Here is a 27,958-nt window from a genome sequence, read left to right as displayed (position 1 = left end):
GTGACAGCACGGCGCATGGAGCTGCTGTAACAGGGCATATTTTCATTCTCATTTTGATCAACAACGTAAAAAAAATACTGAAAAGTGGCAAGGGGATAAGGGGAACATTTGTAACCCTAAACTCTTCGGAAATTCGGGATTTCAACTGGGTATTTTTTATTAGTTTCTTCCAGCAAGCACGAGCATGAGTGGGGTCCCTGGAACCTGTGTGATCCAGGTCACCAACCTCTCCCCAGCCGTCACTAGCGAGCAGATGCGGACCCTCTTCGCTTTCCTCGGTGATGTCGAGGAACTGCGCCTCTATCCGCCCGAGTAAGTGGCGAGTAATGGGGAAGACGGGCTAGGAAATACTCGGGATTTGAAGGCCTGCGATGTAACAGATTTGGTAGAGAAAAGCCCATTTACTTTACAGAGACTAAAATAGTAAGATTTCTTCATGAAAACGCAATAATATTGTATAGCTTATGCTTCTCAAATAACCCATATATACCATACGTTTTATATAATAGAAAATGTGACTTATTTACGGTAATGGAAATACAATTGCCAAATAGAGAGGCATTTGTGATTTATTTGTGAATTACGTAGTTCTCGACCTTTTTTTTTTTTTTTTTTTTTAAATATCTGTATTCCGATACTAGTTCTGTACTGTATCGACGTGTATAATTAATTCTAAGTGTATGCAATTATATCGTATTAAATAAACCAGTGATGGTGTACCATGTTTATAGAGTATTTAGTCTGGGTGAGAAATGAATCTGATCCCTGTAAACCTAAATCTTTACTGTTTATCAGTTACAAATGTAATGAACCTGACAATGAGATATGCTTTGATGCATTAAGTAAGCAGTACAGCAAGTTGGGTTGGATGGGTATTCTAATGCATTGGACTGTTTTACAATTTTGCTGGAATACATGTTTAAAAAAACCTACATAATATACTAAAACATTACATTAATGTTGGTTCTAGAGAAGTGTTATCTAATGTTGAAGAATGCATTGCATGTCTTGGGAGTTGAGCATCCATGTCTTTTACACACTTGAAAAGGTCACAGTCACAACAAGGGACCTTGATTTTTATGATCTAGTGTCAAATTAGATCACTTGAGAACCTGAATGCTAATGTACTATTAGATCAGCTGAAGTTTAGATAATTTAAAAAAGACCCACGTTCATTTATATCTCTCAACCTGGCAGATTCAGTTGTTTCTTTGTTGAAAACAAGATGTACATTTTAATCTTGCAGTGTGGGATGAAGATGGTGCAAACAACAAATCAAATTCTATGACTAACTTATATACATACTCTGTCTTTACTGAACAGGGCTGACTGTATAGTGGAAGGAAGCATTCACTTCAATATGTGAATGAAATCATCTGATTCTGTCTAATTTTATCTTTCAGCAATGCGCCTCTTCCTTTTTCCTCCAAAGTATGTTATATAAAATTCCGTGAGCCTCCAAGTGTTGGTGTGGCCCAGCATTTAACCAACACAGTTTTTATTGACAGAGCTCTGATAGTTGTACCCTGCGCAGAAGGTGAGTACTTGTCATTTAAATGTAAGGGTTTTGCATTTATAAAACTTGGCAAAATGAATCTGAATTGTAGACAAGTGGCCTGGGATTTTATATTTTGGAAAGTTCAATTGATTTAAAGGACTTTGTTTTAATGCTCTCTTGTTATTAGTGACAATTGGGCCACGATGTAGAAGGTTTGGAGACCACTGATCTGAATGGAATTTTTCTCTTTGAATTTATTTTTAAATATATTGTTTTGCTTATTTATTTTTTGTTTACCAATACCAGTTACAGTAGGACCAACAGTTTGAATTTGCCTTCTGGCAAATGAGCTGCAATACTCACAGAATCCAGCTGGTGGTAACACAGCCTAACAATGGCTATACTTGCTTCTGTTGCCCACCATGTGATGGTAGGAATTTTCCTAAACAGTATGAAAGCAAATTGGTTCCTCGTCTTCCCGTACAGACTTCCCATTACTACTGACCATTTCTTCAGTATTTATTTTTAATTTTTTTTATACATCTAATAACATATATTAATTTATTGATATGTCCCTCTGTATTGGCAAAATATTTCATAACCATTTTGTATCACTTTTTTTTTCCTACATTTATTTGATAGTTCACACAGTAATCGCCAACGCAGGAAATGTTTTGTCGCACTGTACGTTAAAATAATAGAATCCCTGAGAATGCAGAGTTGTTTAGGTTTTCATTTTTGGGAAACCAGTCTTAGCCCACATCACCCACTTAAGTCCATTTCACAAGCCCCCCTGTTTGGGTAGAGATTAGTTTTTCTTTAGGCAAAGAAGTAGCACAGTTTAAATGGGAATTTAAACACATTCACAGCATTTGTTTAATAGTGTAAACTAAAAGAAGTGGAGATGGATATTTATACAGTTAAGGCTATATCAATACCTTGTATTTTTATAGACTAGTGTGGTACATTTTATTTTATTTATTTATAATGGTATTTCTGGTTCATTCTAATATTTTGCTTGTTGTCCACATTTACTGGTAGATGGATTCTGAAGTTATTAATTTGGTTTTGTATGTTTTTTCTGTGTAATTATGTGTGCATTATTAGATGACTAGACTGGCCAAGGCAGACCTGTTACACTTGCCTGAGTAAGGCATTGTTTGCCATGCCACTAAACCCGCTGGCAGACGCACTCTACATGGGGGAAATGTGACCAGGAGAATAGCCGATGAACCCTTCCAAGATGGACACCTTGTCTCCTTTTTTTCTTTTTTTTTAATTTAATTTTTTTAATTGTTATTAATTAATTTTGTCCCTTGTTTGCTTCTCTTAAACTCTTCTGTTTTGTTCTAGGAACTGGCTTTTCAGTCCTAAATTGTATTCATCCATGACTGATTTCTTACATATTTATTTTAAAATACAAATTTAGGGTCACTCTTAAAAAAAAAAAAAGTGCACTGTATTTGAAGTAATTGTCCAGGTGGCACCTGTTAAATCTATAGAATTAATATTACTGTTTGGGCCTTTTGGTTACTTCTAAAGGCTAAACCCTGATTTACTTCTGGGTAAGGAATTGTGGACCCAGAAAGAGATTTCATATTTTAAATCTTTCTTCAGATGTCTAAAATACATAACTACTTTATACAGCCTTTTGGCTAATTGCATGTTTTTGTACCTTTTTGTCATGACCATTTTACATTGTTTTGGTAACTTGCCCCATCCAAAAATTAACTGCTGCTGCTATGTACAGAAAATGCATTTTTAAAAAATAGCTAGCTGGAAACCCAATAGCATCTATTCAAACCCCCAAGACAATCTCCCTGAATGTAGGAGTCCTAATAGGGGAAGATTTTTATTGTCATTCTAGGCTTTTGAACAGGATTTAAAATACTTATTGTGATTGAAATAGGACCCATATAATTTGTAATGCCTAGCACCACCTTTCTGTGATCAAGAGGGTACACACAGTGTTTTTTTTAACTTCTGTTTAGCTGCAAATGTGGCTTCTCAGAATGCAAACATTTAGTTACCTTTTTAATTTAATACCTATTCTTTAATTCAGGTAATTAGTAAATATAATTTCTAGGATTTGTTTTTGTTTTGATAAAGGCATTACAGTTAGTTACTATTCTTTGATTGCCACACTAAAGATTTCTATTATAATAGGCATTACAGTACCTTGTGCTAGTTATTCACTGCTATTTTCTATATTCAGTGAGATGCATGCATTGGCACAGACTGCACGAAACAGCTGTAATGCATTTCAGAATCAGAACACTAGGTGTTTTTTTAAAACAAATAAACCTATATATTTTGTTTTATTGTTTTGCTTATTTGAATTTCTGGGGATTCCATTTTTTAAAAAAATGTTCTTCTTTTCTGTATCTGATGTTCTGTGTGCTATTAGTGATGCAGCCCACACGAACGGTTGTCTTGTGTCACAACACTGTGAAACGATCGCCTGGGAAAGCGTCCGCGCTTCATATCGTATGAGTCATGACCAATAAGTTTCCAGTACAGGTGACCCATAGCTCCAAGTGTTCACAATTATCAACATTTCTTTTTTTTCTTTTAAAGATCTTAAGGAAGAAAAAAAAATTGATTTTATTAAATTTGATATTTTGAAAATGTTTTTAAAAAATGAAACATCAGATTAGGCAATTTGCAAGTTTGTAAATATTTTCTGTAAGGAATAACTAGTTTTAAAATATGTTACAATGGTATGCTTTTCAAATAAAGACTTTGATTCATTAATGAATGTGGTATTCACACAAACAATGAGGATGCTCCGTTTTGATATAAGTGGCTGTATCATTACCAGAGCTCCTCACTAACTAGTTCAGTAGGGGTTTGACCAGATTTATTTGTCTAAAATACTGTGGTTCTTGTGAAATCAAATGAGGATTTTGTGTTTACAACCATTCAAATCCATAACTGTTGTTTTTGCCCTGCAGGTAAAATCCCAGAAGAAGCCAAAGCGCTGTCTCTCTTAGCTCCTGCCACTACTGTGGCAACCTTGATGCCAGGTGCAGGGCTGTTGCCAATACCAACTCCGCCTCCCCTCCCTTCAGTAAGTGTCTTATTTACAACATGTCTTGTGCTGGTTTTTCAGTATAATGTGCTTTGATTATTCCATGTTCAATTCTGAATGAGCATTTGTGATTTGAATGTGTAAGCAGCCAAGCACTGGCATTTATACACTGTACATATAACCATAAAGACCCTTTTGTGGGCAAAATATGACTTCCATTCATATGCAGGTTAAACAATTATAGTTAAAATATTTTTTTTTTTAAAAAGGAGAAAGTTCAAGCAGTTAGCAAAATGAATGTGAAGCATTATTTATTTCTTCCTTGATGGTGAGACAAGCTGTTCATGTTGAAGAAAACTAATTGTCAAGAATAAAGGTAAGTAATCTTATAACAGGAATCATAGAGCCTTGTTCAACTAGCAGTTTTCTGTAATGTACCCCAAGTAAAACAATATCCCTACACATTTGCCCTACAAATTATATGGTCATCTATATGTCAAATATGCTGTGATCATAGTTTTAAAATATTACACTTCAAGACTAATGCTGAGGTTTGAATGTGTGTATACATTTGTATATGTAACGTACAGTATGTTTACATTATACCTGGTATTGTATTTATGTGAAAGTCTTTATTGTCATGGAAGATTATTTGACGGAATCCAGTACTTAAAACCCTCAATTAAAACTGGTCTGGGGGGCTCCCGAGTGGCGCATCCAGTAAAGGCGTTGAGTGCAGGATGCTCCCTATAGTCTGGACGTCGCGAGTTCGAGTCCAGGCTATTCCTTTGCCGACCGAGGACGGGAGCTTCCAGGGGGCAGCCCGGGGGGAGGGAGGGTTAGGTCGGCCAGGGTGTCCTCGGCTCGCCGCGCACCAGCGACCCCTGTAGTCTGGCCGGGCGCCTGCGGGCCTGCCTGTAAGCTGCCCAGGGCTGCGTTGTCCTCCGACACTGTAGCTCTGGGTGGCTGCATGGTGAGTCTGCAGTGTGTAGAAAAGCGGTCGGCTGACAGCACACTCTTCGGAGGACAGCGTGTGTTCGTCTTCGCCCTCCCGAGTCAGCGCAGGGGTGGTAGTGGTGGGCTGAGCCTAAAAAAAAGAATTGGACATTACTAAATTGGGGAGAAAACAATAAATAATTGGCGACCACTAAATTAAAAAAAAAAAAAATAATGATCTGGTACCTGCTCTTTGATAATTGAGGTATTCAGATAATTAAGTGGCAGCTTTACTAAGCTTTTGCTCCAGTGCAGAGTTTGCTCCATTTGGTTCAGTACTAGAACAATTATGTCCATATCAGCATGACAAATATGTTGATGACCATGACACATCAATAGTATGGACAGAATAGTAGAAATGGCAATGAACAGGTTAGTGGAAATTGGATAACTAAGATCTAGACGTATGGAAATGAGGTGTTGATATCCTGGTAAAGTAAATTTATTGATTTACAGTATGTGGAATAATACCACCACATATTGCCACAATCTGAGACACTCAATAACCTGTGCTAAATAATGGTAACACCTGTCGTGGTGATGTACCGTTTATTCAGTAGTGATAACCCAGGGCTCCCAAGACATTTTAGCCAAATGTCCTAATTTGAACTTTTTTAGCTATTCCTGTAACACTTTTTATTTTAGTCTCCAATCAAGTTGTAAGGGCATTTCCAGGATGTAAGGGGAGTTCTTCACAGAAACTTAATGACATTTATAATACAGTGGAGGATTTTAATGTCAGCACTGATGTGTGTTTACATTTTTGAAAGGCAGCCAAATACAAATGATTGGCATACAACCAGTATAGTTTGTAAGCTTTCTAACAGTGTGTAAACTGCATGCTGGAAAATATGAATAATACAGGTACGTTGTTATGGTTAGAAATCTAGTGATACGTACAGCTATGGCCAAAACTTTTGCATCACCTAGAATTTTAGGATTGAGACAAAGAATGCTAAATGAACATAATTTAGATCTTTCATTTAACATCATGTAATCAAAGAAACTGCAAGAGGGGGTGGGAGGTGGATTTTGGGTGGGGGGTGTGGGAGTTCATGCGACCTGAGCCCAGTCAGTGATGGGATTGGCAACCACAGTCCTTGAGTTCTGTATTATTATTATTATTATTATTATTATTATTATTATTATTATTTATTTTTTTTAATTAAGGTAAGGCCAAAAAAAGTAATACCTATGTAAAGTATTGTCATGAATTGAATAGTTTGACAAAACTGTCTGGTACAGTGGTAGACAATTCCACTGCTATAGGCCTATTCCACTACAGGTGAAATAGTTATCTTAAAAAAATGAACTACTAGTTAGCAACTTCAATTGGTCTGATGTCTCACTATCTTTTAAATACTCTCTTTTGTGTGCAATGCAGTATAAAGCAATCTGGATTTAACATGAATATTTACAACCAGATTGTGAAGCTTGTTACATCGGGACTGGAGTTGCCTATCTTTGGTTAACATTAGCATAATTGTCAACTGTCTTGGCAACATCCCAGACACAGGATTGGATAGACCTGGGGCTGGTTTTTCAAAAGAAAATCTGGATAACAGTGATACGGATTTTGTAATCGAAATTACTTAAAAAAAAAAAAAAGATTCCGTAATTGTAGTTATTTGTAATCTGGATAAAAGTAATCCAGCTGTGACATTTTGTGAAAAAACTGGATCAAAACAATCCAAATAAAAGATCACAAAATATAGGATTACAAAATCCAGATCACTGCTACCCAGATTACAAGTTTTTGAAAAACTGGCCTCTGGAGACAGAATCCTTTTACCCCTTGTGGTCTCTCAATGGCTGAAAAAATGTAAACTGGCTGAAAGCCTTTCCCTTTAAGAAGGTATTGTTTTACTGATTGTGATAGGATTTTTACATGGCATACCTTAGCACTGACTTGGTCAGCTGTTCAAATTGTAGTGATGTGAAGCTTGCTGTACAGCTGTTTGCATTGCATCGTTTGTTTGAGCAGAGGATTTCAATCTCCAGTTCTGTGAATCTTAAAAAAAAAAATGTGCTTGACCATGAACCAGAGTTGTGTTCATCTTCTTAAGTGTCCATTACACAGTAGGACACTTAATGTGTTATTGATTTTAAGCTTTGAACATTTCGGAGCCAAAACTTTGTGGTGTTTGTAAATGTTACATTTCTGTAGGCTATTGAAATCTGGTTAAAAAAGAGGGAACATTAGATTATCTGGTTCACTGGGTAAAGTAAACCCCCTCCTCTCCAATATGTAGCTGTTTAAATTCATTTCTGAGGCAAGTGCATCAGCTTTATTTTTCTTGTGTGGGGTTAAAATACAAACAATAAACAGATTGGTGTAGAAATCTTGTAAATGTTTGGCACACTAATATAGAATATCATGTGAAGAGCGTAAGAGGGGTATGCTTTATTTTTATGAATGTGTGAAATCATCTAGTAAATTTTGTTTATCTGAAAACAGTAAAAATATTAACTATTGGTCCACCATTATTCAGGCTTAGTTTAATACAAGTAAACTAGTATATTTTCATTACCAGTATTAAAGCTTTTTTTAATTTTGAATCCAGGAAATGCATCTAATTGGTTTATTTTTACAAGTCGCAAACAGAAATCCACTTGTATTATATCTACAACTCTTCAGTTACATTGTTGATCCGTTAAAGAGTAGGATTTGATGTTGCATTGTAAAGGAACCCCATAGTCTGATAGCTTAGCTTAGAGAAATGTGTGGATTATTTGTAATACATGTTATTGTCATTATGGACATTTGTTGAACCAGTATAGCAAGAATTTTTATACCAGGATGAATTGACAGATGTTTCTTCTTATTTACAGGGTCTTCTTGGTTTGCATACAAATAAGCCTTTTAAACTAAACAACAACATAACGTTTAACAAAGGATTGGATGTTTTTAGCCAGCTTGTTTTTCCCTTTTGGATTAGTTTAGTTTTATGAAAATGGGGTCACAGCTTTTATAAATTCCTATACCTGTCATTGTAACAAATGGAATTCTTGCATTTCCTCAGAGGGAACATGTAATGCCTAACCAGCTAGAAAAGAGTGCTGGGCTATCTGTTGTTCGAGTGCCTCTGGGGCACCTTGTAGCAGTTTCATTTTGATTTCAGTGTAGTAAATAATTGTAGTCCTAAATTGAACTATGTTTGTAATGTTGCAGCTTGGTATCCCAATTGGCAATCTGGGAACGTTGCAGGCTGGCCTCGATCCTTCCCTGGCAGCTTTGGGAGGAATCTCGTCACAACCCCCTTTGATGGGAAATGTGGATCCCTCCAAAATTGATGAGATCAGAAGAACTGTTTATGTTGGCAACTTGAATTCACAGGTAATTCCAACCAATGAGTACTCATGTTATTTAACAATTTGCTGCTCTGTTTCATGGTTTGCTTAAATAACGAAATACAAGTCTGTATACAGCATAGATATCCGAGATGCAGCAGCAAAAATAGAACATACAAACATGACAATGAATAACGTAACAATTTTAATGATTTAGCTCTTTTAAAAGCTTTAGTAAAAAATAAATCTCAGCAATTTCATGAATTTGAAACATGGATGCACATCCAGTGGAGTGTTCTGAATTGTTGCATAGTAGTAAAGCTGTGGTGGTTTTATTGAAAGCCACCAGTTTATCAAAAACAGTTGCAAGTTCCTTTAACATCATGTAACACGCTTCACGTTTACACATGAATCTACGTTATATACACAGACAATTTTAATAAAATGAAAAAAAACTATAGCTGTACATTTCTAAAAAACAGGTTTAACAAGACCTTAGCTTGCCCAATTCAACTGTGGGTAATGTCCTTAGGAAATGGAAGACAAGCGGCCGTGCCGGTGTTAAAAATAGGACAGGCAGGCCAAAGTTATTGACAAATCAGGCCACATATGACTGTTGTCCCAACGGTGAAAATTGGTGGAGGAAGCATAACTGTTTTTGTAGTCTGGACTGGGTCCCTTGGTTGTAGTGACGCAAGTTGTTGTATTTTAAGCAATCGAACATGGTAGCAACCAACTTGCTCCTAAAGTGGCACCCAACAATTGGATTTGATGAAAATAAAAAATTTTGGCCGAGGAGCCATTGGCTCCTAAGTCAAAAAGTTTGTCTGGAGCCCTCCAACAATGAAAATCTGCAGTGGCTAGGCCAGAGCCCTGACAACCCTTTGCGGTCCTATGTCGGACCAGGTCCGACATTACAATTTTCCCTTTCTGGTCCGATGTCGAACCCTGTCCAACATCATCAACAAGACGTAAAGCACAGGTCTCTAGTAGTTTTTTCTCTGGAAAAAGCCGAGAAAATCATTCAATGGCCGAGTGAGACCGATAGGAGCCGAGAGAAGCTGGAAAAAAAGGGGGGGATCTGAGCAATACACAGAGCCCCGGCACCACCGAGATAACACGGCTATAAACAAACAAGATAGCTGCTTCCACATCCAGCGCTCAAAGAATATCACGGATATTTGCTTTTGAGATGTTGTAGTAATAAAATAATGACTTGGATCGCACTATTGAGGAGTTTGGTGATAAAACGCTGAATAAATGGACTAAGGGTTAAACCCAGGTGAACCATTGTGGCATGTCTTGGAATGCCACCTAAGGGCTAGAGTCCACAGACCACAATCCTCTACTGAATTGGCACTTGCTCTGATGGAGGAATAGTGAAATATTACACCTGATATCTGGTGCATACATTGCATATATTACTCTTGGTAATATAGTGTACATTCATTCAAATTGTGAGGTTGTGGCTCTTCACAAAGACCTGCCTGTGTCCAGTCCCCCCCTGGGGCTCAGCAATCAAACAGAAGCTGCAAGTCTTCATTGGCCTAGCCATATGGTGGTGGATTGGCTGCTCTTGGTAGGAAGTACACGTGGTTCTATTGTTATTGATTTAATTTGTTGGTTATTGATGTATGAATGTATGTGCTATGTTTATGCACAATCAGCATAACCAGTCAGGGTTTGTTTATTGTTAGTGAAGATCCCAATATATTAGTATCAGTAGTGGCAAGTAGTAAACTGATGTAGGAATGTTTGGGGTACTTTGTTATTATTTTGTACAGTTCCTTGGCTGTATTCTGCATTTAAATGTCAGGTTCATGTATTAAGAAAGCAGTATCCCTTATTTGCTAATTTACAAAAAATGTAAATACCGGTAATACCTTAAATTTAAAAGATGAGTCTGTCAGAAACTCTCAGGCAGCCATTTATGGGTTTCTTTGTAACCAATAGAAAATCAGCTTCTTCCACAGCTAGCCAATCAGAAGTGAGAAGGGTGGGACGTAAACACTTCTGCAATTCAGTTTTCAGAAACTTGCTGGCTCTCTACAGATACACCCAGAGTGTTTTTCTAGCAACAGAACGAACATAGGAAAAATAAATAAATAAAAACTACTTGTCTGACGGGCAAGGTATAACAGCAGAACTTGTTGTCCTAAACTGACTTTAAAATGTGACATTTCAAAATCTACAATACACGATTTCCGAAGACATCCCAAATCTTGACACGTGTTACTCAATTAGAAGTAATTAAAAGTTGACAATTTTCCCTTTCCGGTCCGATGTCGGACCCTGTCCGACATCATCAAAAAGACGTAAAGCATCTCTAATCGTTTTTTTTCCGGAAAAAGCCGTGAAAACTATTCAATGGCCAAGTGAGACCGATGGAAGCCGAAAAAAAATAAAAAAAGGGGGGGCGGATCTAAGCAATACACATAGCCCCAGAACCACAGAGATAACACGGCCATAAACAAACAAGATAGCTGCTTTCGCATCCAGCGCTCAAATAATATCACAGACATTTGCAGAGCTTTTTGATATGCTACAGTAATAAAATAATGACTTATAATGAGTTTGGTGATAAAACGATGAGACGCACTGAATAAAATGACCGCAAAGGGTTAGAAGTGGTAACGAGTAGATTTAAGCTATATAAGCACCACTTTTACATAGGTATTGTAACTTCAGAGCAAGCCATGGGGAAAAGCCATCCCTCCTTGGAAACATGCTCAACCATCATTGCACTTGTAACAGGGCCGAGGCTGAGGGCGAACCGGTGACCCTTGCATACCGCAAGCAAGCATCTAAACAGCAATGCAAAATGGCCAGTAGTGTCCACTTACTGTGGCAATGGAAAGTTGTAGTGAAGGCGTCTGTGCGCACTGTGAGAAGGCGCCTCTTAGAGAATGGTCTGGTGTCAGGGAGGCCTGCTAAGAAGCCTGTTCTGAGCAAGAAAAACATCAGAGATCTTAGATACAAAAACTGGACCAAAGATGACTGGCCTAAAGTAATTTTCTCTGACAAGTATCCCTTCAGCTGTTTTGGAAACTGAGGTGGATTTAAGAGTTCGACGGTGCAAAGCAGAAAGATACAAGCCAGAGTGTACCGTCCCAACGACAAAGCATCCGGAAACTGTCCATATATGGGGATACTTTTCTTCAAAAGGCACAGTTGAACAAGGACTGGTTCTTGAAAACACTCAAGTCCATCTCTTCCTTACTGCTCAGAACCATTTTCCCAACGGTGATTTCTGTTGCCATTTTTGACGGAGACCCTTGCCATTGAGCCAAACAAGTGAAGAAATGGTTAGAGACAACAATATCATGCTGCATGGAGGAATATGCTTGCTTACACACATATAAAATACTGTTCTCATCCACAAATATTAAGATCGTTGATGCACCACAACATTAAGTCAAAATAGTCAATAATATGATAATATATATAATATATATATATCGTTTTAAATATATACCATAAAATTGCATAATACTGTACTGCATTGAGAAAAAAAATATTAATAACAAACATCTGCTACAAATCAAGTACAGGCTAACTTCACTATAATGAACCCTTCTTATAACGGTCACCCGTTTTTAACAATCCCAACAGCAAGAACCGATTCTTTTCAATGCCCTATTGTAACGGTCACGTACAGGATCGATCCGGGTACAACAATCTCAGTACTGACTGACACTGAACTTCCTCTAGTGTCAAGTGTGTTATTCTCTCAGTGAAAACAAAGACCATGGTTGACTAATTCAGATAATCCTAATTCAAAGATGACCTATTGTAGTACGAATCATGCATGACGACTGCAATCGTTTCCTGTCCGTCATCTTCACACAAACTGTAACCAGGCAACTGGTGTGAGGAGCAATCTACGCTGGATAGTTTTTTTCAAGAGAAAGGACATGTAATTACTGTATTCAGCATGTAAGTGTACATTCTTTCCTTTTTCATTTCTTTACTGTTTTCTTTTAAACATACCTGTAGCAGGGTGATTGCCCTGCACAGGGGGAAAATAGTGTTGGTGTAATTTATATATGGAAACAAGTTTGTTTTGTGTGCTTTTTGGAGTTATTGTGGTTGATTAAATGATTGTTTACAGATAGGCACTCAATTTAGACTTGCTGCCTGCTAGGTCAAATATTTTTTTTTAAGTTTCCACCCTATTGAAGGAGACGCCGGTTTAGTTTGTAACTACTATTCTAGGACCGATACTCGATGTTTAATACATTTTATTTAAATAATAAAAAAAAGGATTGCTTACATTTTAATTTTATTGGTCGTCTTTTTTTTCCCCCATAGCTGTCAGTCAGACAAGTGTGTGGGTTTTTTTTTTTTGCAAATGTTAGTCTTTGAATTAACATGATACTGTACTTGGAATAAAGTCAGTTTAGTGTGAAAGATTGAAATTATGTAAACAAAATAATGTAATTGTCTCAATCCTAAAATTCTAGGATGATGCAAAACTTTTGGCCATAGCTGTACATATAATACTGTATAGCCTATGATTTAGCGTTTGTGCCCGTTTCTGATGTATAGAATGGTGAATTAAAGTTTAATATACTCATGTACCGTTTGTTTTAAGTTTGAAAACATTAATTTTATATGTCTGTGGTCTAAATCTGTTTCAAAGTGGAGCATGCTTTTTGACTTTAGTTTATGTATTCTACTACCTAAACCTTAAATTAAGGATGTCCAACAAATCTGAAATGACTGTCATAAGCAGTGGCCGCTTTGTAGACTGTATAAAAGCAACACAGGGACTGGACAAAAGGTGTCCAAGACACAAAAATAAAAGCACAACTAGCAGAAGAATCAATTGAACAACCTTTGCAAATCACAGAAGTTTATATTCAGTTAAGTCTAAATCTAATGCAAGATTTGATGGTGCCCAGGACAAACAAAGGAGGGTACCTTGCAATGCTTTAGAGTTGAAACATGCATGCAGCAGTAACACATGATAGCGTCTGTAAACCAATTTTAGACCTGAACATTTCACTAGCAGTGGAGCCCAGCAGTGCAATTCTAGAGGCAGTTGGTTTTGGTTTAATATAATTGCATTGCTTCCATCTGGTGAAATCTGTTTAGCTACAAGAAGCTATTCCATGTAAAGTGAATAAGTTACTGTGAGCTATTTTTTTTACACTAGTAACACCTGATTGGCGACGCCTTTCATGGCTATAACTTGTTAACAACTTATCTCATGTTGATAAAATCATTGATAACTTTAAACACAATCATAAGCTATATATTTGCTAATATGATTTTAATAAGTTTACTTTTAATGTTCATTTTTATTAGTGTAATGTCATTCATGCTATAGGTCAGGGGTCTCCAACCCTGGTCCTGGAGAGCTACTGGGTCTTCCGGTTTTTGTTTCAACCAAGCTCTCGGTTACTTAACTGCACCAATTATTGGCTTAATTAGTCAAGATTAACAGGTTTTCCAGGTCTTTAGCCATTGATGATGTAAAGACACCTAGATCAGAGTTATCCTGCCTATTGTATTCTTCTTGTTTAACACCCCCCCCCCCCGTGGCCTCAGTAGACCTCTCAGAATCATTTCAAACCTCCCAGGCACATTTTATAGTGTAACCATTAACCTTACCCCCTGCAACTTGTGGATTTGTTCAATATGCTGTTTCTTACTGATGTATTTCAGGATGTCTACAGGTAAAACAAGGTGAATGTGAACAAAGCACACCGTGTCGATGCAGACGCTTGAGTTGTGTTTTGCTGATTATACATCATCACAACCTTTACAACCAATAAGATTGCTATTTTTTTAAATCAACTCTAGGATTCCAGCAGCTGCAGGACTCTTGCTTCTATTCCCCATGTGAGCAACATGTCTGCACCAGTTAGGTTTGTCCTCCTGCTTGTTGGTTCCTTGTTCATTAGACTATACTATTCTTTTGTTCCAGACAACGACAGCCGAGCAGTTACTAGAGTACTTCAAGCAAGTTGGAGATGTGAAATTTGTACGAATGGCTGGGGATGAGACTCAGCCCACTCGCTTTGCCTTTGTGGAATTTGCTGATCAAGAGTCTGTTCCAAGAGCTCTGACCTTCAATGGAGTCGTGTTTGGAGATAGACCCTTGAAGTAGGTCAATATAGGGAAAATGTCAAACAGAATTGCGGTGTTGACTGGCTTCTAAGTTTTAAACAGCTATGAACAAGTAAAGATTTACAAAAAGTGCATCCTGGGAACTATTATAAAACATTGCAAATTGAAAACGTGTTACTAATTAAATTTTTGTGTTTTTATATATATAAATAAATAAAAGCTATTGTCTAATGTTTCAGTGGTGTGCAGTCAGGGCATGTAAGTCATGCACTGCATGACCAATCGGAAAACTAAGAATGTTGCGATAATACTATAATATAAAATGTGTCTTTCTGACTTTATATAATCTTTTTTTTCTGCGTGTTCATTGCACGGACAACTTCATTCTTTGTGCTATGTTCGAGTCGTGGTGCGTTAGCTCTGCATGACTAGTCTGACACTTAAAACTGTACCAGGCTCTCGGAGTGACGTCGCAACCACACGCGCGTAGTGGAGCTCAAGTCATGCTGTATTGAATGTAAGCTCTTACTGATTTAATTTTGTTTGCACCTTTATTGCGTACCAACCAAGGCAGGCAGGCAGGCAGGCTAGCTTTTTGACGGGGTCCTAGTGCCACCCGAAGTACTGGCTTATAGTATACGAATAAATTACTGAGAAATAAATAAATAATCACTGGCATATATTCTCAAATTAATAAATCGATACCCGGGTAGTAAAATTGGACCCGGGTCGTGTCGGGTAATTTAAAACCCGACGGGTACCCAGTTTTCAGGTACCAGTGCCGACCTCTATCTAATGTTACATTCATATCGTCTCGCTGCATGACCTACTGGGAAACCCACTGCATGCCACTGATGTTTATAGTTTTATAACATTAACATTGGGATGCCCTGTTCAGGAAAAAATGATTTTTGCACTACAGCAAAGTTGTTAAATCTATCTCAAGTTCTCAGTCTGCAGTAGATTCTACCTAGCAAATTTTTTGCTGAAAGAAAAAATCTATGAAATTAGTTTGAGTCATTTTCTATTATCCATCCTCTAGAATCAATCACTCCAACAATGCTATTGTAAAACCCCCCGAGATGACTGCACAGGCTGCTGCTAAGGAACTAGAGGATGTGATGAAGAGAGTGAGGGAAGCTCAGTCATGTATCTCTGCAGCTATTGAGCCAGGTAGTTTTTAAAGTAATATAAAAACATTATTTTGTCATGAATACATTTCCATTTGAAATATTGCACTTAAAATATATCTGCATTTTGTTTCTCTGATATTTAGTCGAGTCTGGGAAAAGCAGTACCACTAGTAGCAAAAAGGCTGGAAGATCTCGATCTCGCTCCCAATCCAAAAGGAAGCGGTCTCGCTCCAGACACAGGTAAAAAACAGCACAGCAAAGGCAAAACCTATGCAGTGATTATGTGGTTGTATGTATCTTCTCACTAGAGCTGATAACTAGGATGTTATCTGTCTGAAGCATGTTGAGTCTATACTTCTAGTTTTATTGTCATAGAAATAGTGATCTGTACATCACACTTTTAACTATGTATTGTAATAAAACTTCATTTTACACAATTGTTTAAGGGTGACCACTTATGCAAGAGTTGTAGCTTCTGATTTAGCTCTAAATTTTTCATAAAATGTAGTTTCCATTTTCTCTGCCTCCCCCACTTAAATCTCTCTCTCTCTCTCTCTCTCAGGAGTAGATCCCGTAAAAGATCTCGGTCAAAACTGAGAGAGGCACGTAGCACCCAAAGTTCCCAGAAAAAACGCTCGCGATCGAAAGATAGAAAGCGCACCAGAAGCCGATCCAGGTCTAGGTGAGTTATTGCAACAGTGCAAACATTGCTTTTTCCAGCATTGCTTTGTCGATTTGACTGTAGAATAGTGTTCCATGATGGCCTCCAAAGATTGCTTTCTCTGATTCAGCAATATTTTTAATTGTCGCAGTAATTTTATTTATATTTATGATTTTGCCCACTCTGAGACACGCATCAACTGGCAGAATACAAAAAAAATACTAATAGGAATATCCAGTAGATGGCAATAATGAACCTTTCACTGGGTTTTATATAGCCAGAAAAATCAACAAGAGCAAAGCACAGCAAATATGGCAGATAGCGAGAACAACAGAAACAAAGTAATTCCTCCTAAATAAAATCAGTTATCTGGGATCATTTTGGTTTTTAAAATGATGATGGTCAGGTTATTGAAGGGAGGGCTAATTTGTAAATTGTCAAGCTGTTCTTTCAAAGAGCAGCAACACGACAAATATGTTCATGCATTTAAGAAATCACCACCAAGCGCTTTATACCAGTAATAGTGTAACTATTGATTTGGGAATAAGACATTTTTAACATCCTAATTACATATTATTATTTTGGAAATACTCTTGTAACAAATATCCAATACATGTGCCTGTATGTATTTATTTATTTAAATAACTAATATTGATTTAAAATGGCACTTTAGTTTATCTACAATAATTGATATCTATGTTTTCGTTGATTTTTAGAAAGTGTTCTGAGTTCTGTATTTAAAATATTGCATGTTGTGTAAATATCGGTTGTATTATAATTTAGGGCTTCTGATTTACGCTTTTAACCGATAAAACACCCCTGATACAAAAAGAAAAAATGAAATCGGTGTATAGCCAATAAACACAGTAAAACTGGAAAAACAGTGGAAATGGTTAATCAATTCACATTGACCATCCCTTTCCCATTAAAAAAAATAAATAAATAAAACCTACTACAAAAAAAAAAACAGTGCAACGGGGGAATGTCCCTCCTTCCTGGCTTGTACCTATCATTGATTCATTTTGAATACTTTAAGCCCACCCCAACTACTGAGTGGCAGCACATTCCTACATTTCTTGTGAGATTTGAAACAAGATTACAATTAAGAATGGAGGCTTGTCATAGGATTTAAAGCTGTATTAAAGTTAAGATATGGAGGATGTTTTTTTTTTTCAATTTGAAGGTTTATAATGTTGTAAAACACATTTTAGATTAATAATTATAAAATATCGTGCTGTATCGTGATAATACACCACAGAATAATCGTCTGAGAAAAACCCTAGTCTGAAATGATAGTCGGGTAGATGCACGTTTTGAAAGGGGAGTGGTAGAAGAGCTATCAACTGTTATTTATTTTTTAGCAGAGATAAAACGAAAGAGAAAGACAACAAATCAAGAAGTAAAGAGGAGAGCTGGAGAGAGAAAGACGAGAGGAAACGGAAAGAAAAGAAAGGGAAATATTCACCAAAGAGCTATGGTTCATCCCGAAGATCTCGAAGCACCAGCAGGTCAGTAAGTTTGTTTCAAAGCTGCAGTCACACCGTTTAGCATGTGTGCTGTCGACTTCATCAGAATACAGACATGGTAATCTTACAATATGTTTCACATTGCTGAAGGGCTTGGTTTCCTCCTTGAAGTACTTGGGGCACTCTAAACTGAGCAGCCACACAGCCACTTAAAAATAATAAATAAATAAGTGTACTTTACAGTGATTTTCTTTTTTGACCAGCCTGCTGAAATATGGTGCTGTTTTTGTACAGTGTACATCTACTTTCGTAGACTCTATGTGTTGTTTTCTGAATTGTAGAGGGATGTTAATTGTTTTGCCCATTTACCCATGACTCAATTGGTTCAATAACAGAGCTCCACATACTTTGGAGCATATCTGCATGAACAACATTTAATCTTCCAGATTCTTGCAGGGTAACTCACGGTACCTGTGCTCTGAAGTGATGTGTCGATAATGTATATTTCCCAATCGGGCACATGTGTCAATAATGTATATTTCACAAAAGTGGTTTCTGTGTTGGTCTTTTACTGTCACCTAATGACCTATGGGTTGTTTAGCTACTCCTGCAGGTCATTAACAGGCAGTAACCTGTCCCATCATTAACAATGAAATAAGGTTTCATGTGCTTCTTAAACTGCTGGTGTGGATAATGTGAGATCCTGTTGGTAACCTTTGCTAATACTTGATTTTGTGTTGTAGAAACCGCAGAAAGAGGAGCAGAAGTAGGTCTAAATCTCCCAGGCCAAGAACTCCCAAAAGAAAATTAAGGTCTCCTTCTCCAAGGAGGTAAGGGACAAAGGATCAGATTTTACAGTGTATAATGAATAAAGTGAAAGAAATGGTGTATTGCATCAATTGGAAATAAGACTCCTATTGTAAAAGAGTGTGAGCCAGTCTGTGTTTTATACTGAGTTTAATTTGACAACCTTCACTGATCAATATTGAATTGACAAAATAATTTATTTTAACAGAATTAAAAAGGAGGAGAGGAAGGAGAAAATCAGAGAACGCAGCAGAGAAAGGAATGAAAGGGAAAGATCACCCTCCAGGAAGAAGAGCAACAAGGACAAGGAAAAACTGGAAAAAAACACCCCGGTCAAGGTGAGGCCATACAGAAAATGAGCTTCATTCAATCTTTTATACCACTGTTCACGTCAGGAAAAACTACCTCATTTAAATTTTTTTCTGACTTTTGAATGTGAGCTTCACACAGATTACATCTGACGTTTGAGATGGATTACTGAAACCTGTTTGTTTAGTGCCTGTCCGTCTTCCCCTTTGCCTAGGGTAGCCGCAATTTACAGACGTTTTCATACCCCAATATTGACAAACCAACACAGTAATCTGGATATTCCAATAAACAAGTAAAAATGTCACCTGAAAAATAAATGGTTCTACTAATTTCCACATATAACACTGCAGATGCACGTAAAGTAACCTGTAAACTCATTAACCCTTTGCGGTCCATTTATTCAGCGCGTGTCAGGCACATCAGGTCCAATTTATTTTCACAGACGCAGTTTATTTTTTTTCACAGTAAAACAGGTTTAAAAGGCACTGCATATCAACAGGACACTCAGTACTGCATCTCCAGCCCCGCCCCACCCCTTGTTCGCTATATTTTTTACATACCTCGTAATAATAGTACATACCGATAAATCATCTCTTGATCGCTCGTTTTATCACCAAATTCCTCAATAATGTGATCCAAGTCGTTATTTTATTACTATAACATCTAAAAAAAGCTCTGCAAATGTCTGTGATGTTCTTTGAGCGCTAGATGCAGAAGCAGCTATCTTGTTTGTTTATGTCCATGTTATCTATGTGATGCTGGGGCTATCTGTATTCATGAGATACGCCCCTTTTTTTTCCGGCTTCTCTCTGCTCATGTCGGTCTCACTCGACCATTGAATGGTTTTCTCTGCTTTTTCCGGAGAAAAAACGACTAGAGACCTGTTTTTGTGTCTTTTTGATGATGTCAGTAAAACCCATTTGGTGCAAAATGTTATGCACTGCAATTCAGTAATACTAAAAGATTTCCTAGGTCAAGGTCTAGTGAAGAAAGTATTTGAGGTGGTCATTTTTTTCAGTTATATAACTCTGCATGTTCACTGTGTTGGTGAGATTATGACGTTGACCTTTCACTGCTGCATGTTTTTAACTAACAGCCGTATCGGTAATATACATCATATGGTCCGTATAGTTGACACACAGTTGTATTCTATGATTCTCTCAATAAAGTTTCATTATAGGTAGGCTTGCTACTTTTCGACTAATCGGTAAGGCTCGTTAAACGTCGAATTCCCCAAAAAAATTAGTTGGACTGAAATAATTGTGCTGCCTGTGCATATTGTTTTTACTTGTAAATGTATGCTATAAAAGTCTGTGTAATACACTTCATACGCTGTGTTTTCTACGGTTTATTTCAGACATTTATTTAATTTGTGTAGGATTTATATCTACAAGGTATAGCTTCGCTGTGACCAAACATTATTTCAATTAGAATGTTGGTAATGTAGAATATGATTAAGGGGTTTCTCTAAATTAGATGTTTCTCAATGGCATAAAAAGCCTGTTTTTTTTGTTTTTTGTTTTTTTTTTTGTTTTGTTTTTTATAAAAGCATAAAGGTCGATTTCATGCGTGGTCTGCTTGAATTGAAAAATAAAGATCGAAAAAAAACCCGGTAAATTTAAATAAACGTTGATATTAATCATCGATTTGGCAAAAAAATAAAAATCGAATAGTAGCAAGCCTAATTATAGGTGGTGTCCAGTAGAAATGTTTTCACTGCCACCTTGTTTTTAACCTCTGGACTATCAGTGAATGAGTGCTGCTATTTTGTTGCTTTTGACTGAGAGATACAAAGGTGGCTAAGTTAGGCCTTTTTATTTCCAACTTTTGTGTTTCAGGTGGAAAGAGATTCTGATAAAGAAGAGAAAGAGTATGAAAGTGACAAGGACAGCATTCATACCAACCGTCTGGATCACATAAAGGGTCAACAGAATGGCAGCTACAATAATCATGAGGAAGATCTCTTGGTCCAAACAGAGGTGTCTGAGTGAATCAATAATCGCCCCAGGATTGTGGATACCATGAAAGGAGGCTGTTTCAGCTAGAAAAAAAGAATGGGCAACTAAAACTGAAGCTGAACCAATCAGCCTGCCAAATGGGGAGGCGAAATCCAGGAATATTCAAAGAATACTTGTTGAAGTATTGGAATATGAACTAGGAAGTTGCATTGTTAGATACCAGCTGGTCAAATGTGGTTTCTTTCTTGTTTTTTGTGTTTTGTAAATTTCTAAATAAGGATGGGCTCATCCATATTTTTTTTTAATCCTCAGTGCACATTTTGCTTTTGTGAATCAATGTATCATATGATATTCATATGAAGGATGTGCGGAAACACACACACACACACACACACAGCTTGCTTGTTAATGTATTATCCATGTGTAGTGCTCAGACTTATTTGTTAAAATAATAGCTTTGTGCTGCTAAATGTCTGTTAGAACAATTTGTATTACCCACTTTTTTTTAAAAAGGCAATGTTTTTTTAAAAATGTATATAATAATGAAGTTCTGCTGTGTATATTCCCACCAAATTATCTCATATTGCTCTTATTTTTGCATGCTGTTAGTTATAAATACTGTCTTTACTGGATTTATGGTTATTTAAAACTGTCTAAACTGTGACATTGTATATTTGACAGTTTCTTATGATAAGTAGCAGCTGCAGCCTATGACATTTCCAGTATAGACTGTTTTATATTAATATAAGAAATACTTTGAGGAAAAAACACTCCAGATGTCTTGACACTTTCTGAACGGTTTCTTATTTGGTTTTGTAGAACTGCATGCCAAAAATAATGTTACTTATGAGGTGGTTTGGTGGGGAGATTAGACTGTGCATAGATAGAAGAATCCAGGTGAAATTTCTTACATGCATACACAAGTGAAAAGTGCCTGGTCCCTTATTGTAACCCTATAACACATTTCATCGTATAAGGTGCATTCTTTCTTGTGATAAGATACACAACTGGCAATCCTACAAATCTGTATTCATATATAATCAGTGAGTGTTGCTGCAGGTCAAACAGTAAAATAGGGTGCTAGATGCAGTTTAACTGATGTTTTTTAATAGATGCATATTCTAATATGCATGATCTACACACTACAGCACAAGCTCTGATTTTTCTTTGGGGTGTAGTACTGTACTTTATAATCAAGTAGGGACAAAGAGATCTCCAGCTTCTAGCAAGTTTACCAATAAATCATATACCAAGCCCAAGTCATGGCTGGTATTTACACTGAGGCACTAATTGGAAAGTGTCAATACCGGGTAAAAGCACAGCTGCGTGGTGTGCAGGGCGGGTCACACAGTCGGGAGTGCAGGTTCCAGTCCTGGCTATGCGAAGTCGCTGGGCTTCGCTGGGGAATCCCAAAGGGAGTGTTGTATTGGCTGGCAGTCCTATGGGTTAGGGAGGCAAAACGGGCAGGGACAGTTTCTCCTCATCGTGCTACAGCGGACCCTGCTAGCCAGGTGCCAGTGAGCTCAGGCAGACACCTCCTGGCCCTGGTGCTCCAGAGGACGGTTGCTCCCGGACTGCTCTCGAGTTCATGAGCTGTGTGTGGAATAGCTGCGGCGAGGACAAAAAATAACTGGGCATTCGGGGGGGGATCAAAGCTAAAATAATAATAAAAAAATTAAAAAAATTACCGGTGCAAAATAAATATTTGTGGGGGGGGAAATCGGCTCTAAAATAAGATTTAGGGCAGTTGTTTTTACAAAGGCAGCAATTCAAGAAAATAGTCGTTGTGTAACTGCTGTTGTGCTTAAACAGTTTTTCACTATCTGCTTTATCGTGAATTAAATTTTACTGTAAAATGTATACGCTACTTCACGTTTGAGTGTGTGTGTGTTCAATAACTTTCCACAAAGTTTCTTTGAATATTATTTTTGAGGAAAAAAACTTGGATTTGTATCTGAAGATGCCAGTTTTGGCAATATGTTACTTTTTTGTTGTACACAATTGTATATAACGTTTGAAATTAACTATATAATGTAGATGTTTTTTGAGAAAATGTGATAAGAAATGTATTACAAGGATAAATAAAAAAAACATGCTCCAATCACCAATTACCTTGTCCAAAATGTGCAGGTTTGGGTGGTGTGGGGGGCTGACTAATTTTGGATGGATTTAGTTAGTGCCCCACCCTTTTCAAGATATTTAATGTATCTTTACCTTTGTATGGCAGGAAATGACATTAAATAAATCCAAATTTCCAATATTAAATGATGATGTCCTCGTTAACCTGTTTGTTTGTTAATGTATATACAGTGGTTTGCAGAAGTGTTCACCACCCTGCAAAGTTTTCACATTTTGTTGGCATCTGAGCGTACTCCATGACACTTTCAAATTAGACTTTGTAGAAACATTAGAAATGTAGAATCTACACAAACTACTCCACATTGATAAAGTTAAAAAATGCATATAGAATATAAATAAGTAAGATTTACAGAAAAAAAACAGATTAATCTAAGTTGCATAAGTATTCAACCTCTTTGCTACTGCAGCCCTAAATCAGCTCAGGTGCAAATAATTTGTTTGAAAGGTCACAAAATTAGTGAAATGGTTTAACTTGTAGATAATTTCCCTCAGGTATATAAAGACTTTCAAGCTGCAACTCACATAGTGATCCAACAAAGCAACCATGAAGACCAAGGAGCTTTCAAAACAAGTCAGGGATAAAGTTGTAGAGAGGCACAGAGCAGGAGAAGGGTACAAGAACATTTCAAAGGCGCTAATTATCCCTCTCAGCACAGTGAAGTCCATCATTAAGAAGTGGAAGATGCATCATACCACCCAGACACTACCAGATCAGGTCGCCCTCCCAAACTGAGCAGCCGGGCAAGCAGGAAACTGGTTTGGGATGTCACTCTGAAGCCAACAATGACCCTGAGAGATCTGCAAAGTTCTGTGTCTGAGATGGGAGTCAGTGCTCACACAGTAAGCTGGTCCTTACACAAAGCTGGCATGTATGGACAGGTGTCAAGAAAGAAGCCATTTCTCAAAAAGCCTCATCTTAAAGCACATATGGAGTTTGCGAAAAAGCATGTAGATGATACTGCAGACATGTGGAAAAAGGTTTTGTGGTCAGACGAGACAAAAATTCCAAGCGTTACGTCTGGCGCAAGTCCAACACTGCACATCACCCAGTCAACACCATCCCAACTGACAAGCATGGTGGTGACACCATCATGTTATGGGCATGCTTCTCTTCTGCAGGCACTGGGAAGCTTGTCAGGATAGAGGGGAGAATGGATGGTACAAAGTACAGGCGAATCCTTGAGGAAAACCTGTCTGAGTCAGCCAAGACTGAAACTCGGGCGGAAATTCACATTTCAGCAGGACAATGACCCAAAGCACAAAGCCAAAACCACACTGGAGTAGTTGAACAAGAAGAGAATTAATGTTCTTGAGTGGCTCAGTCAAAGTTGAATCCAATCGAAAATTTATTGTGAGACTTGAAGAATGCAGTCCATCGATGATCCCCAACAAACAGAACTGGAGCAATTTTCCCGTGAAGAATGGGCAAAAATTTCACCATCCTACTGTGCAAAGCTAGTAGAGACCTATCCGAAAAGACTCGTAGCAGTAATTTCTGCAAAAGGTGCTTCTACCAAGTACTGACTTAAGGAGCTGAATACTTACGCAACCAGTAAAATTCATTTTGTACATTTTCTTTGCAAGTTTTGCTGACATTTAACCTCATCCTCATATAACAGTGTTCAGTTTAACCACTACAGCTTTGAATAAAAAAAAATTAAAAAAAAGTTTGTTTGAAAAACTGTGCATACATTATTTGTAATTCAACAAAATATGAAAACTTTGCGGGGGGTGAATACTTACCACTGTATAGGAGCCCGAGTTTAAATTCAGCCCCATTATGAAATCTGGCTGTATTCAGCTTGGTGTGTATGTGCCCTCTGTCCCGACCCCCCATACTGCTTTCATTGCTGGGGTGTCTGTATGTTTGTGCATCTGCATGTAACAACATTTTTAGATATCTGGAGAACCACTTCTCCAATTGTGATGAAACGTGGTATTATTGCATATAGTTTATCTGGAGAATCACTTATGAAATTGTGATTAAACATAACCACTATTCTATACTATTCTGTGCACAATGTTGAAATATGGTCAACAACTCTAAATTTGAATGATTTAGCTTTTTGAATATAAAATTTTAATTAATAGAAACTACATAATGTCATTCAAGGTCCGAAGTGCAAACCAAGGTTTTGAAATCTTACTAGCTTTATTGACATGCTTACTGGTCCCTTTACTGTGATGAGCCTTGTTCGGTTCTTCACATATTTCAAATACAATCGACAAACCGTGAATTCTGCTTTGCTATAGTTAAAAATTGGAGTCACTGTAATTAAAGAAAGGAGTAATTGCTTGGAGAATTGCTTGAGGAGCTCATTCTTCTGATGTGAATCTCAAATGCTGTTTCCTGTAAACTCTTTTGAGGGAAAAAATATATATATATTATATGGATATGAGCATCTTCAGATATACGTAGTATTTCAGTTTACAGATATGTGGAATTACAATATAGATTCAATATAGAACTTTTTGTGTTTCTTTTTTGCACCTTGTTGGTTTCACGTTGACATGATGAGGGTGATGTAAGGATACACACAAAGTGATTTGCGGGTGCAAAACTGTCATAATGCTGCCATATATCATGTTTAGCAGCCGTAAAGTCTGATTTTACTGGCCACTAAAAATGCACGACATCTCAAGAATGGTGCTCGCCTGGCGTTCTGCACCCACTATCAAATTTGCATTTTGCCATCATTAATCCATTAAAATTATATTGAAATGCATTCAAATGAAGAAAAGAGCATGGAATTGGGCAGAATCTGGATACTAAGCGGGCGCAAACATTATAATGTGATGTAAGGATTTTGCCTTGCATTTAGGCAATTGCTGACCCTCCAGAATCTTTACACCTCTTCTTACAAGGTGCAAACCATTGTAGAAGCGAGTAACTAGGAGCTGTATAAAAGTACACACCCGCAGAGACCTGTCATTGGCTTCAGGGTGCCTGCTGTGGTACACTTCCTGATGCGGCGACACTTGGCTGTTGTTGAGGAGAGAGGAATATGTTTGGAGGAGGTGGTCAAGATGAAGAAGACCCCTCATATTCATTCCCAGAGTCACTTTGTTTGGGATGCCGAAGGATACGGTGCTAAAGCGTTATCATATCACTCTGCAGGTCATCCTAGACCTAATAGCTGAATTGAGGGATGAGCTAGACCCCCGCGTCAATCTAGGGAGCGCTATCCCTGCACATGTGAAAGTGCTGTGTTCTCTGCACTACAGGAGCCTCTGGTTCCTTTCAGACCACAGTTGAAATGTCTGGAGGGATAGCCCAATCCACCTGTTCCTGAGTGCTAGGCACATTTCTGGATGTCATGCTAAAGATGGCAGGCCAATACATATCATTTGCTGTGGATACTAGCATAGCTGATGTTGGCTGAGGCTTTTCCAAACAACTCCGTTTCATGCTGAGTGACCTCGGCCGTAAAGGCTCTCCTCTCCTTTTAGTAAACTTTTTATTTCTTTTCTGTGCGCCAAGAGGACTTTGCTACCCTTTTTTTTGGTTTGTATTTTCATGCTCCACAAATGTCATACAGTGACTATTGCTCTCTGTACTCCTAACTCTGCAAGTGCAGGCGCTAAATAGACTGATGCGCTCATTAAGACCCTCATTATCATAATTGCAGATCATTATTTGGGCGAGTTGAGTAATTTGCATTGCTCTTAAGCGTCTATACTTGCATCTCTAAAACTGGTCTAATTTGTTTTAGGAGAAACATTTGCGATACACAGATTGACATGAGAAGAAGACAAGGTTCTCATGCATTTCTCTGAGATGTGAAAGTGACACATTTTCTCTCTGGGAATTAAATGTGAGCAGTTTTTAACAAAAAAACAATGCTTTCTTTGACAGTAGACAACATGATGGCTCAGCCGTAGTGGGGATGTATGCGCCTGACCTCCTTGATGTTTACCTTTTTTTACACCCACCATTTTTTATAAATTAAAATTTACAATCTAGTGTCAGTTTTAAACTATGAATATGGATTCTATTTGTGTTACAAAATACTCTACTTTGCTGTCTCCAGATCTTTCAAACCACAGTTACTTGATAACCCCCTGAAGATTCAGTTATAACAAGAATGGATCATTCATTGAAGTTTAAAAATGTAATATATAAATGACAAATGTCATCTAAAAAAAGAATTTCGCATCAGCAATGCTTCTTTGAACAAAATTTGTCTATAATCATATTGTTCTATGAAATGCAGATTATTCAGTTTGATTATTTCACTTTGAGTATTCTGTATTCTAGGAAGGTCTAGTTACCATCATTTGTGGAACTTACAGTTACATCAATTGTGTCATCAAATTCTGATGTTCATTTTGAAACCAAAAAATGTAGTTTCACTTTTAAAATTTTTCCACAGTTTTTTTTTGTTTGTTTTTTTAATTCATATTTATTTAGGTGAAGTCTGGACACAAAACTGTATTTGACACCATGTGTTAACAATTATCCTAAAATATGAAATAAAAAAGTTGTCCCCTGCAGGACTTAAGTGTTGCCAGGCCAGCACATTTTTGTGATTTGCAGTTATACAGTCAAACCCACTGATAAGAACCTTAAAAATCATCTGCTGAAGAAGTATTG

The 27,958-nt window shown here is 37.4% G+C and overlaps 1 protein-coding gene across 3 annotated transcripts; it reads left to right on the top strand.

The window, feature by feature from the left end:
- Positions 1–23,508, top strand: LOC117404006 (splicing regulatory glutamine/lysine-rich protein 1-like). Of its 3 annotated transcripts, none has more exons than XM_034924147.2 (12): positions 1–312; positions 1,404–1,537; positions 4,453–4,568; positions 8,698–8,862; positions 14,749–14,927; positions 15,934–16,064; positions 16,168–16,264; positions 16,587–16,706; positions 18,050–18,193; positions 18,895–18,981; positions 19,167–19,296; positions 21,106–23,508. In XM_034924147.2, exons 1-12 carry the CDS (start codon positions 185–187, stop codon positions 21,256–21,258), a joined length of 1,584 nt encoding a protein of 527 aa, XP_034780038.2. In that variant the 5' UTR covers positions 1–184; the 3' UTR covers positions 21,259–23,508. The 3 variants fall into 3 exon arrangements, with proteins under 3 accessions (XP_034780038.2, XP_034780036.2, XP_034780040.2); XM_034924145.2 differs by having other exon boundaries at positions 18,047–18,193; XM_034924149.2 differs by lacking the exon at positions 8,698–8,862 and having other exon boundaries at positions 18,047–18,193.
- The last annotated feature ends 4,450 nt before the right edge of the window (positions 23,509–27,958 follow it).

This window comes from Acipenser ruthenus, chromosome 1 (genome assembly GCF_902713425.1).
Source record: "Acipenser ruthenus chromosome 1, fAciRut3.2 maternal haplotype, whole genome shotgun sequence".
In the NCBI taxonomy this organism is placed as follows: Eukaryota; Metazoa; Chordata; class Actinopteri; order Acipenseriformes; family Acipenseridae; genus Acipenser; species Acipenser ruthenus.
Note: the sequence above shows the minus strand (reverse complement) of the source record. Positions and strands in the feature narration are given on the sequence as shown.

Bases quoted from the DNA above. Each gene is read 5' to 3' on its own strand.
- LOC117404006 (XM_034924145.2), top strand. From the start codon at position 185: ATGAGTGGGGTCCCTGGAACCTGTGTGATCCAGGTCACCAACCTCTCC. The intron at 313-1,403 runs GTAAGTGGCGAG...TTTATCTTTCAG, and splicing joins CTGCGCCTCTATCCGCCCGA to CAATGCGCCTCTTCCTTTTT. The intron at 18,982-19,166 runs GTAAGGGACAAA...TTATTTTAACAG, and splicing joins AGGTCTCCTTCTCCAAGGAG to AATTAAAAAGGAGGAGAGGA.